At 49.6% G+C, this 12,970-nt stretch overlaps 1 protein-coding gene across 1 annotated transcript in view; it reads right to left on the reverse strand.

The window, feature by feature from the left end:
- Positions 1-1,018: 1,018 nt before the first annotated feature.
- Positions 1,019-12,970, reverse strand: part of LOC135908261 (astacin-like metalloprotease toxin 1) — a 97,874-nt gene continuing 85,922 nt past the window's right edge. The window contains exon 6 of the mRNA XM_065440034.1: positions 1,019-1,149. Within this exon, the coding sequence (XP_065296106.1) occupies positions 1,076-1,149 (74 nt within the window). The 3' untranslated portion in view covers positions 1,019-1,075. The remainder of the gene's footprint in view (positions 1,150-12,970) is intronic.

The raw sequence follows: 12,970 nt of genomic DNA on the forward strand, positions 1-12,970 counted from the left end.
ATGTTTGACTGCGACCCAAACGTTGATATATGCACAGAAATCTCGGACCATAAATTACTGTGTTTAAATCTGGAAGTAAAATTACAATCGAGGCTGGCAAAAAAAAGGAATGTGTTGATCTTGTGTTCTCGCGTGCTAGTGACGTCTGTATAGTGGATGCTTTAGAAAATTAATTTTCTTTTTTACCTCATTGTACAAATAGGATGCATATTGAGTTGAATATATGTCATGTCCTTTTATTAATCTCGCATTAACCTGTCTAAAAGCTTTGTTCCACACAAATGCAAATTACAGCTTACACATAATCCAGGGATGAGGAAGGAGATCCCGCGCCAACGACGCGAACTAAACAACGTAAGAGCACAGTTCGGATCGCATCCGTGTTGCAGCGGTTCATATAACTTGTCTGAGCTACGGGAGCAATTAAATGATACCAATGACAAGGCCAAAGACTCTTACAAAAGCCATCGCCCAAAAAAATTACTTATGTCGTCGCCAGATAAGTTTGGACGACACATTTCGCCAAAAAAGAAATCTGCCCTCCCTCATTCCGTCATTGGTATCCCACTAATGGCAAAGTAATTTCCGAAGCACGTAATGCTCAGATTTCGGAAGTTTGATAATGTAGAAGCTACCAATAATTTATATATCTCAGAAAAAGGCATACTTGCGCTGTAGTTTCGAGAACTCGCCAGGTATGGATGGCATACCTAACATATTTCCAATGCGTTATGCAGAATGGTGCTCGAAATATTTATGTTTGATATTTAGAGAAATTGCTGTCTAATGCGGAACTTCTGAGCGACTCGAAATGAGCGAAACTTACTCCAATTCGTAAAACAAGAGAGCCTTCACAGGCATCATACAGAATCATTTCCTCAATATGCACATGTACAAAGCTCTTAGAGCGCACAGTTTTCAAACCCATATCCGCTTTTCTTGAAAATGAAAGCCTAATAGGTTCCTTCAGGCATGGTTTTTGCCATGTTTATTTGACAATAACTCAGCTCATCGAGACTGTCCATGATGTAGCAGGTGCCTGAGACCGGCATCACCAATTTGACATTAGGTACCCTCAGCGGAGCCCTGGACTAGGGGAACCGACCCTGGAGAGAAGATGGAAGACTCCATCTGATGCCGCAAAAATCACTGCAAAATAGAGAAAATAAACGTTTTTCATCATCATCATCATTGACATTAGGTTACTAGATGTTCCACCTAAATTACGTTGCGGCACCACAACCCCAATGTTATAAATGTCTAGATATGTACATGTCACAAAGTTTGTGTACCCTTCGGCGTCACCAAACCGCCGCCATGAGATCCCGCCGTGGCGTGCCCGACTGTGGGGAGCGTTGTCCTTATATCCCGCAGTCCCCAAGACCGGTTCCTCACGTGGCAGCCGGCGTTATGCGAAGACGAGTGGGAGAGAAAGTGTGTCAGGTGAACCGCGGCAAGCGGGCACAGTTGTTGAACTGCCGAGGTGAGCGGCAGGTGTATCGGAGCTCAGGCGAACTTGTAACCGGCCCCCTGAGTTCTCGTAGCCGCGTTTCGGGGCCACGTCTACGGAGGCCTCGAGCCCTTTGCCATCTTCCACAGCGACATGCGGACACGACGAACCCAGCAGCCCGGTGCCTCTCGAGCTCGGACGTCCAAGTCGACGCGCCGCAGAGAAGCCTTCGTGTCCAGCAGCTCTCAGACATCCCGGCGGGACTCGTTTTTTTATCGCGTTTCATCTTTCATTTATTTCTTCGTCCCCTGTTCGTTTATCTGTGTTCTATTAGTGTAGAGTTGGGGGCGTTTATTTTCGCGTGTATTTTTCATCTATGTCGGGAAAATTCTTCTTTTTTTGCGAGTAATGGAAGTTGCCACGTGGTGGGCTTAGTTGTGCGCATTGCGCCAGAGTTTTGTTGTAGTGACTTTCATTGCAGTTTGTGTCGGGTGCAGTACCACGTTTATTTTTCAGTTGACACGTAGTATTTTTGTGTTAATAACTGGTAACGGCATACTTCCACGAGGTCGGCCTATACGGGTCCCGGGGAATTTTACGTAGTGGAGGCTAAACCTTCTCCGACCGACTAGGCTTGCCGCATTGGTGTATCCTGACTCGATTGTGTCTTCATATTCGCTGGTACGATTTTGGGTTTAATTGAACACTTTGTTCTTCCTCGGCCGCCTCTCGACTCGTGTGCGCGGTCGATGAGGCGTGGGCGTTATCGCCGGTCACCCAGTTGAACTACCTGTAAACGCACGCGGTGTGGGACTGTTGTGAACCTGTTCCCTCCGGAACGGAGAGTGCGGCAATTTAACCGCCAATCCTTGACAGTGCGTCAAGGCTGTGCAACGTGATACCGTCGAGCTGCACAAGACCCGTGTTCCTTACGGACCAAACCTGACGAAGGCAGAAAAAACAGCGCTAGAACAATTAGGCAATAACCGTGACATCGTTATTAAACCTGCGCACATGGGGAAAGCAAATGTTCTCCTTAATAAGCAAGGTTATATAGAGGAAGCGGCCACGCAACTCTCGGGCTGCCAGTTCCTTCGAAGCACTTCCGAACGACCCAACCGATATATTTAAAACCATATTGAAGCACTCACTTATGGCACTCGCAAAACGAAAAAAGCTAGATTTAAAAAGCCGTTCGGTTACTTACAACACTCAGTCCTGCGGCTAGATTTTACTTGCTCCCGAAGATTCAGAAACCAGGAAACGCAGTCCGCCCGATTATTTCCCGCGTAAACACTGCAACTGAGAAATTATCACCCTACGTAGACTTTTTTCTCAACCAGTTTCAAGGAACATTTCCGTCATTTATAAAGGGTACGAATATTTTCCTTCAAGATATATGAAATCTTGCCAATGCACATAACGCACGCATTTTAACGCTCGACGTCACCTCACTCCATACTATTGACACGTGTACTTATCTTTATCGGGCGACCACGTTTAGCCGCCTAACAAATGTTATCGCACAGCGCGGGACGCGCCTGCATGTATCCGAACTTTCTGGAAAGTTATCGATGCTTCTATCCGCTGTCGCCGAAACTTGTGTTATGTGATTTCATCGCTTGACGCGAATGGCGTAGAACATTGTAGAAGGCATGCGGTTCCCAACAATTAGCCTGGAACATTCGATTACTGCTGTATAAAAGCCGACGCGCTTGACCCGCTGATCAGATTTTCGACGATCGCCGACTGTGTTCGCCGCTATCGTTGTGCTTTAAGTGTAGCCTGTTTTGTGGGCACAGGTTTGCCCAATAAAAGCTAGTTTTGTCTTTCACAGTACTGCTACTGGGTTCTTTCTTCACCGTCACTACCACGTGACATCTGGTGGAGGTGCTAGTGCGTTCATGTACCGAACGCCCCCGCAAAGCCGCGATCCAAGCCCGGAGCCCGAGGACAGAACCAACATCGCCCAAGACCAACGTGCTAGCCGCAGACTGCAAGGATTGCCACCAGAGCACGGACTTCTACCTGAGACGACCAAGAAGATCGTGGTCGTCTATTATATCGTCTTTTATATCAAGCACAATTTCAACGGCTGACGTTGGCACAGCTAGCACAGTTGGAGACGATTAATCGCGATGCTATGCGCACAATCACAGCACTGGCCCGCATCACTCCGATACCAGCCCTACAGGAACATGCCCAGCTCAACACAATTGCAGAGCTAATTTTGCAACGTGAAAAAGCACGTGAAATAAAAAAGCAACTTATTCCGGCTGTCGCTGCGCTGCATGCTCATTTTCACCGCGGCTCTCGGATTGACAATCAGCCCTGTCCAATGCCTCCCTGGGAATTCACCAGCATCACAACTAATAAGCCAACGAAGTTACGACGCAGCGATACAACAGGTACTATTGACGAACACAACATCGTCGCTGCATCATGCGTTAACACCTGCAAAGTCTATACGGATGCTGCCATTCTCCCAGACGGCGGAAGGACATCATTCCTGAGTACAACGCATAATTTCATCAGCGGCCACCAGCGCTATCTATCTACGGAAGCCAGCGCTCTAGTAATGGAACTTCAAGCCATCCACGACGCTATGCAAGATGCGACATCTAAGCTGCCTACCATCAAGCAACTAGACATCTTCACGGATTCTTTAGCGGCTATGCAGGAACTCAAGAAGGTCGATAAGGCGATGGAAATCTGCGAGAGAATACACACTATGAATAGTAAGACAGCTACTTGCGTCAAGGTACACTGGATTCAAGGCCATTCAGCGAACCCTCACAACATTGCTGCTGACCAGCAGGCACACTGCCCTCCTAATCCTGATCCTCCACCTATTCCCCTCCCACCCCAACCCCGTAACTCGCTGCGAGCCCGTAAAAATGTTCTCCGGCAGGACACACGCGCTCTTATCCCACCGTGTGTCTGCTCCCTCCCCCTTCACCTCACTAGGGCGGAGGAAGTTGTGCTTAGGAGGCTTCGGGCCGGGGTGGCCCTTACACCGGCTGTTGTCTCAAGGTGGAACTGGTCGCATTTACCACTGGGTGCTACGTGTCCATACGGCTCCGTTCCTGTGGTGGAATCAGATGCATACCACCTAATATGGACGTGTACGGGTTTAAGTTCGGAACGCTCGCGTCACCTACTGCAAGCCGGCCTCCGCTACAGTGTGACAACCAGCTATGACCGCTGGATACATGATAACAGATTTCACAAAACACTGCTTCAATTCATACACAACACAGGCCTCACAGCACACATATAATACACATATACGCTCCAACAATTATGCCTTAAGGGCAAGCCTTCATCGCAATAAAAAAAAAGAAGATCGTGGTCAAGACAACCCCAATGGCTGCCCCAGCGTCCCCTGTTATCCTACAACAACCTCGGGACCCACCAACCTTCCATGGAGCAGTGACTGAAGACCCGGAATCATGGCTGGAGACCTACGAACGAATCGCAACATTCAACAACTGGGACTCCGACGAGAAGCTGCGGCACGTCTACTTCGCCTTAGAAGACACCGCCAGAACTTGGTTTGAGAACAGGGAATCGACCTTGACAACGTGGGACCTGTTCCGTATCGGCTTCCTACGCACCTTTACAAGCGTCGTGCGCAAGGAAAGGGCCGAAGCTATGCTGGACGCCCGAGTGCAGCTACCAAACGAGAACGTTGCCATTTTTACGGAAGAAATGAGCCGTTTGTTCCGCCACGCTGACCCGGATATGGCCGAGGAGAAGAAAGTCCGCCTACTGATGCGTGGTGTAAAGGAGGAACTTTTCGCCGGGATGGTAAGAAGCCCACCGAAGACCGTCGAAGAGTTTCTTCGTGAGGTGACGAACATCGAGCAGACACTCCAAATGCGGAACCGGCAATTCAACCGCCGTACAAGCTCTACCCACTACGCAGAAATTCAATCACTGGCCACGGACGATCTGCGGGAGATCATCAGGGCCATTGTGCGCGAAGAACTGCGCAAGGTCTTGCCTTCGTCGCAGCCTCAAGTGGCCTCGATCGCCGACATCGTAAAAGAAGAGGTGCAGAGATCGCTTGGAGTTCCTGAGGTGCAACCAGAACCGCCGCAGCCTCAGCCGCAAGCGATGAGCTACGCCGCCGTCGCTCGCCGTCAAGGTCCCCTTCCACGACCGCGCCAGGGCCCCGTAACGCCGCAATTCCGTCGACCACCACCGCCGCCGCCAGCACGCCGACCCGTCGCCGAGCGCAGCTACCCGAGGAAGACAGACGTTTCGCACGCTCCTGACCACCGCCCGCTCTGCTACCATTGCGGAGAAGCAGGTCACGTCTACCGACGATGCCCATACCGAGAGATGGGACTCCGAGGTTTCGCCGTCAACGCGCCGCGTCCACAGCTTGGAGAGCGCCCACATGACATCGCCGACTACCTCGCCGCTACTCAATGGAGCTCTCGACGACCGTCGCGTTCGCCATCACCAGGCCGCTACCTGTCGCCGCAGCGCCGACCATACACTGGCCCAGCCCGGGGCCGGTCAGCGAGCCCATATCCGGAAAACTAAAAGCAGCAACCGATGGAGGTGCGGTTGCTGTTCGTCGAACTGACGAAGATCCTCCGCCGCCGACGAAGACGACGAAGAAACCATCTCGACGACCTAATGACGACACGCCGCCATCCCGACGAAGTCAGCAAGCCAAGACTACACCGACGAAACACGGCTTGACGACGCGACGTTCCAGCTTCAGTTCAACACGACGCAGCCGTGATCCGACGCCGAGACCTAACTGTAACGCCAGACAAAGAACCACCGACCTCGACGTGCTTCTCGACGGCCACGCTGTTACTGCCTTAGTGGACACAGGGGCTGATTACTCCGTCATGAGTGGACACATCGCCGCCCAGTTGAAGAAGGTTAAGACTGCATGGGAAGGCCCTCAAATTCGCACCGCTGGAGGACACCTGATTACGCCGACTGCAATCTGCACGGCAAGGATAACCATTCATGACCGGACTTACCCTGCCACCTTCGTTATCCTCCAACAGTGTTCTCGAGACGTCATTCTCAGTATGGACTTCCTGAACCAGCACGGCGCAGTCATCGACATGAAGTCGAAGTCAATAGCGCTGTCGGAAGATAAAGCGATACCGCCGGAGAGCCCTCGTAGTCACCACGCCTTGAGTGTGCTCGAAGACCAAGTGAGCATCCCGCCCCGCTCCAGCATTGTTATTTCGGTCGGCACCGAAATACCCGCTGACGTAGAAGGTGTCATCGAAGGCGACCAACGTCTCCTGCTAGACCGTGAAATTTGCGTCGCAAGAGGGATCGCTCGACTGCATGGAGGGAAAACTGAAATGTTGCTGACAAACTTCAGCCCGGAGTTCAAGCACATCAACAAGGGCACGACGATCGCGCACATCGAGGAAATTGTGGAAACCAGTAATGCGTTTGTCCTCTCGGATTCGGCCGCATCTACCCCGACGACCATGGTTCCCGAACCAGACTACGAGATTAATCCAAGTCTCCCAGTGATTAAGCAACTGCAGCTCAGGAGTCTGCTCCGACGATACAAAGGCTGCTTTTCGACGACATCGAGGATTCGACAAACACCAGTCGCCAAGCATCGCATAATCACCGAGGAGTACGCTCGACCACTCCGCCAAAGCCCTTACCGAGTTTCGCCGCGAGAACGCGAAGCTATAAGAGAACAAGTCGACGAAATGCTGCGCGACGACATCATCCAGCCGTCGAAAAGCCCGTGGGCATCCCCTGTTGTCCTGGTGAAGAAAAAGGACGGAACCCTACGTTTCTGCGTCGATTCTCGTCGTCTGAACAAGATCACTAAGGACGTATACCCCCTTCCACGGATAGACGACGCATTGGATCGGCTCTGCAACGCTAAGTACTTCTCCTCGATGGACCTCAAGTCTGGCTATTGGCAAATAGAAGTCGACGAAAGAGATCGCGAAAAGACCGCCTTCATCACCCCAGACGGCCTCAACGAGTTCAGGGTTATGCCATTTGGACTGTGCTCGGCGCCTGCGACGTTCCAGCGCGTGATGGACACGGTTTTAGCGGAATTGAAATGGCAGACCTGTCTCGTTTTTTTGGATGACGTCGTTGTATTCGCCGCAAATTTCGACGATCACCTTAGGCGGCTTGCCACAGTACTAGAGGCCATCAAGTCATCAGGGATCACTCTCAAGCCAGAAAAATGCCACTTCGCTTACGACGAGCTTGTGTTCCTAGGCCACGTCATCAGTAAATCTGGAGTACGCCCCGACCCTCAGAAAACAGCTGCAATCGCAAAGTTCCCGCAGCCCACCGACAAGAAGGCAGTGCGTAGATTCCTTGGCATGTGTGCCTACTACAGGCGCTTTGTCAAGGACTTTTCACGCATCGCCGAGCCGTGGACACGTCTAACTAAATGTGATGTTGAGTTCAAGTGGGAAACGCCGCAGGGCGACGCATTTGAAGAACTCAAACGACGCATGCAGTCGCCGCCGGTACTTGCGCACTTCGGCGAGTACGCCGATACAGAAATCCATACTGACGCCAGTAGCCTAGGCCTCGGTGCCGTTCTAGTCCAGAGGAAAAACGAAGTCGAACAGGTGATATCTTACGCTAGCCGGTCGCTGTCAAAAGCGGAAGGCAACTATTTTACGACCGAAAAGGAATGCCTCGCCATCGTTTGGGCTACAGCTAAATTTCGCCCTTATCTTTATGGCAGGCCATTCAAAGTCGTCAGTGACCATCACGCGTTGTGTTGGCTAGCGAGTATAAAGGATCCCTCTGGACGACTGGCGCGGTGAAGCCTCAGACTACAAGAATACGACATCACTGTAACCTACAGGTCCGGACGAAAACACTCCGATGCCGATTGCCTATCACGCGCCCCCATTGACCCACCGCCGCAAGATGACGAAGATGACGACGCCTTCCTTGGCATGATAAGCGCGGAAGACTTCGCTGAACAGCAACGGGCAGACCCGGAGTTAAAAGGCCTGGTGGAATATTTGGAAGGGCACACCGACGTTGTCCCCAGGGCATTTAAGCGCGGACTATCTTCCTTCACGCTTCAAAACAATCTCCTCGTGAAGAAGACCTTTTCACCAGTCCGCGCCAACTACCTTCTTGTTGTCCCGTCAGGACTTCGTCCAGAAGTATTGCACGCCCTACATGACGATCCGACCGCTGGACACCTCGGTTTTTCCAGGACACTCTCGAGGATACAACAAAAGTATTATTGGCCGCGCCTGACCGCCGACGTCGCCCATTATGTCAGAACATGCCGAGACTGTCAGCGACGTAGGACACCGCCGACAAGGCCAGCCGGATTACTACAGCCAATCGAGCCTCCTTGCCGACCATTCCAGCAGATCGGGATGGACTTGCTGGGACCCTTTCAGACGTCAACAACCGGAAATAAGTGGATCGTCGTGGCGACAGACTACCTCACCCGCTTCGCTGAAACTAAAGCACTGCCGAAAGGTAGCGCAGCCGAAGTGGGCAAATTTTTGTCGAAAACATCCTGCTTCGACATGGCGCCCCAGAAGTCCTCATCACCGACAGAGGAACGGCCTTTACAGCGGAGCTCACCCAAGCCATTCTGAAATACAATCAGACAAGGCACAGGAGGACCACGGCCTACCACCCGCAGACGAATGGTCTTACGGAGCGGCTGAATAAGACCCTCGCCGACATGCTAGCGATGTACATCGACGTCGAACACAAGACCTGGGATGCCGTCCTGCCGTACGTAACATTCGCTTACAACACGGCGGTGCAAGAAACAATACAGATCACGCCGTTCAAGCTGGTCTACGGCAGGAACCCGACGACGACGCTCGACGCCATGCTGCCGCACGTCACTGACGAGGAGAACCTTGACGTCGCTACCTACCTCCAGCGCGCCGAAGAAGCCCGAAACTCGCCCGCCTGCGGATCAAGAACCAGCAGAGGACCGACAGCCGACACTACAACCTCCGACGACACTTCGTCGAGTACCAGCCCGGCGACCGTGTTTGGGTATGGACCCAGATACGCCGACGAGGACTGAGTGAGAAACTACTGCGACGCTAATTCGGACCCTACAAGGTTATCCGACGTATTGGCACACTGGACTATGAGGTCGTGCCAGACGGCATTTCGCATTCACAGCGGCGCCGCGCACGACCTGAAGTGGTCCACGTGGTGCGTCTTAAACCGTTTTACGGACGCTAACGAACTTCCCTTATTTTGTTTTCTTTGCTACGAGTGCTTATTTATTACTTTCGTTTGTTTGCAGCATCGGGTCGATGCTGTTTAAGAGGGGGGGTAATGACACGTGTACTTATCCTTATCGGGCGACCACGTTTAGCCGCCTAACAAATGTTATCGCACAGCGCGGGACGCGCCTGCATGTATCCGAACTTTCTGGAAAGTTATCGATGCTTCTATCCGCTGTCGCCGAAACTTGTGTTATGTGATTTCATCGCTTGACGCGAATGGTGTAGAACATTGTAGAAGGCATGCGGGTCCCAACGATTAGTCTGGAACATTCGATTACTGCTGTATAAAAGCCGACGCGCTTGACCCGCTGATCAGATTTTCGACGATCGCCGACTGTGTTCGCCGCTACGTTGTGCTTTAAGTGTAGTCTGTTTTGTGGGCACAGGTTTGCCCAATAAAAGCTAGTTTTGTCTTTCACAGTACTGCTACTGTGTTCTTTCTTCACCGTCACTACCACGTGACACTATCATACCACATGCGGATGGAATTGCAGGAGTCCTCAAAACCTATGAACATTCTCGTTTACAGAAACCTATTGATAAAGAAACCCTGGGATTGCTGTTAAAGTTTATTCTTAAGCTAAAGTTTTACGTCAATGGGGACTCAACTAGGCCCAAAATACGCTAATATCTTCATGAGTTTTCTGCAAAATGATTTTCTATCCAGTCCTAAGCTACATTCTTTCTTTTGTAGGCGATTTATGGAGGATATCTTCTTGATTTATCTGGTGAGGTTAGCCTGGTAATGTTCATAGAAAGGTATAATCACTTTAACCCTTCAATCAAATTTCCGCACAATTACTAGTTACCTTCGATCAACTTTCTGGACGTCACAGTTACGCTATCCCAAGGCAGACTGCTGACAAAATTTTATCGCAAGGCTACTGATAAAAACCAGCTCTACATTTTCAGTTAAGTCATGTGCGATATCGCGAAACTGGTAGCCATTGGGTTCCGATCGCAAAGATAATATTTCTAAGTGCGAACAACTTAAAAATGCTCTCGTTAAACGGCAATATCCATACAATTAATTCATGACACCATATGCCGAGCAAACCTAATCGAGGCAATATTCATAGCGGAAACCCGTTACTCGAAGCATGCACCAATACCAATCTTGTACTAATGTTCTTAGCATCAGCGCAAAATGTTTTTTTTTTTCTGTATAGAAACGCAAGGACAATATTCTTGCCCAAAGTGAATATCTTATCGATATCTTTCCGGAACCGCCTCGCGTCGCGTACCGATGGTGTAAAAACCTTCGCGTTATGTTAACATCCTCAAAATTAAATGAGTGCAAAAAACATCTTCTGGCTGCGCCCCATGCTGCAAAGCACGTTGCAACGTATATGTGCATATGCAATGTACACAGAAACTCATTAGGATGTTTTCAGACTTTGCCTTAAATATTCGCGGATCCTTTAATTACTAGACCTCTAACGTTATATACATGCTTCAATGCCGGCACGGTCTGCAGAAAACAACATATTGGCCAAACAGAAACCTCGTTCGAACACGCTTCGATAGCCACACATCGCATGCTAACACGCTTCCAATCTACATGTACGCTTCCAACCAACAAGACATATTCGCTTACCAGACTATTCTTTCGAAAAACCCTGGGCACTATACTTGCTATCAGGCTCTCATTCCCATCATGATCGAGAAGTTCGCTAGTCTTACTTAATCTAGAAGTTTAACACCGTGTCATCTGGCATTAACGAAAGCACATACACACTAACTAGCGTCCCTACTAAACATCCTTGACATCAGCCATGACTCCCTCGGTACGCCATTAGATGCTTTATTTTCCAGAACCCTCCCATTTTGAGTAGTTACGTCAGTTACATGTCACTAATGTCCATAGCCTCTGCACGACGCAGTATTTATTCCACCGCACAGATGCCAATAAACGCCTGTATCATTATTCCTCCTCATTTTGGCGGTTACTGGGCAGCGCGTATCGCTTGTATTGTAGCTGTACTGTAGCGTGGCGCTTTATTATCCCCACGTTTTTTTGATTGATATTCAGTGGTTTGCATTGCAGTGGTTAGTAAAGTAACGATCCATTCTGTGCTTTCTGCCACATAGGTACTGTGCTGCCACCCCAGCTTATATTACTTGGTTAGCTCTGGCCGGAACGTGTCTATATATAGCGTAGTTGAGAAGGGTGATGAGTTAGCGGTAAGAGGGAAAGTAGAGGAATTCGAGATCAAGCTACAGAACAGGTATTCGGCTTTAACTCAGGAAGAGGACCTTAGTGTTGAAGCAATGAACGACAATCTTGTGGGCATCATTAAGGAGTGTGCAATGGAAGTCGGTGGTAACTCCGTTAGGCAGGATACCAGCAAACTATCGCAGGAGACGAAAGATCTGATCAAGAAACGCCAATGTATGAAAGCATCTAACCCTACAGCTAGAATAGAACTGGCAGAACTTTCGAAGCTAATCAACAAGCGTAAGACAGCTGACATAAGGAAGTATAATATGGATAGAATTGAACATGCTCTCAGGAACGGAGGAAGCCTAAAAACAGTGAAGAAGAAACTAGGAATTGGCAAGAATCAGATGTATGCGTTAAGAGACAAAGCCGGCAATATCATTACTAATATGAATGAGATAGTTCAAGTGGCTGAGGATTTCTATAGAGATTTATACAGTACCAGTGACACCCACGACGATAATGGTAGAGAAAATAGTCTAGACGAATTCGAAATCCCAAAGGTAACGCCGGAAGAAGTAAAGAAAGCCTTGGGAGATATGCAAAGGGGGAAGGCAGCTGGGGAGGATCAGGTAACAGCAGATTTGTTGAAGGATGGTGGACAAATTGTTCTAGAGAAACTGGCCACCCTGTATACGCAATGCCTTATTACCTCGAGCGTACCGGAATCATGGAAGAACGCTAACATAATCCTAATCCATAAGAAAGGGGACGCCAAAGACTTGAAAAATTATAGACCGATCAGCTTACTCTCCGTTGCCTACAAACTATTTACTAAGGTAATCGCAAATCGAATCAGAAGCACCTTAGATCTGTCAAGCAAAGGACCAGGCAGGATTCCGTAAAGGCTACTCAACAATAGATCATATTCACACTATCAATCAGGTGATAGAGAAAAGTGCGGAATATAAGCAACCCTTATATATAGCTTTCATTGATTACGAGAAAGCGTTTGATTCTGTCGAAACCTCAGCAGTCATGGAGGCATTACGGAAACAGGGTGTGGTGAGCAGTATGCAAAAATACTGAAAGATATCT

Source organism: Dermacentor albipictus, chromosome 2, assembly GCF_038994185.2.
Source record: "Dermacentor albipictus isolate Rhodes 1998 colony chromosome 2, USDA_Dalb.pri_finalv2, whole genome shotgun sequence".
Lineage (NCBI taxonomy): Eukaryota > Metazoa > Arthropoda > Arachnida > Ixodida > Ixodidae > Dermacentor > Dermacentor albipictus.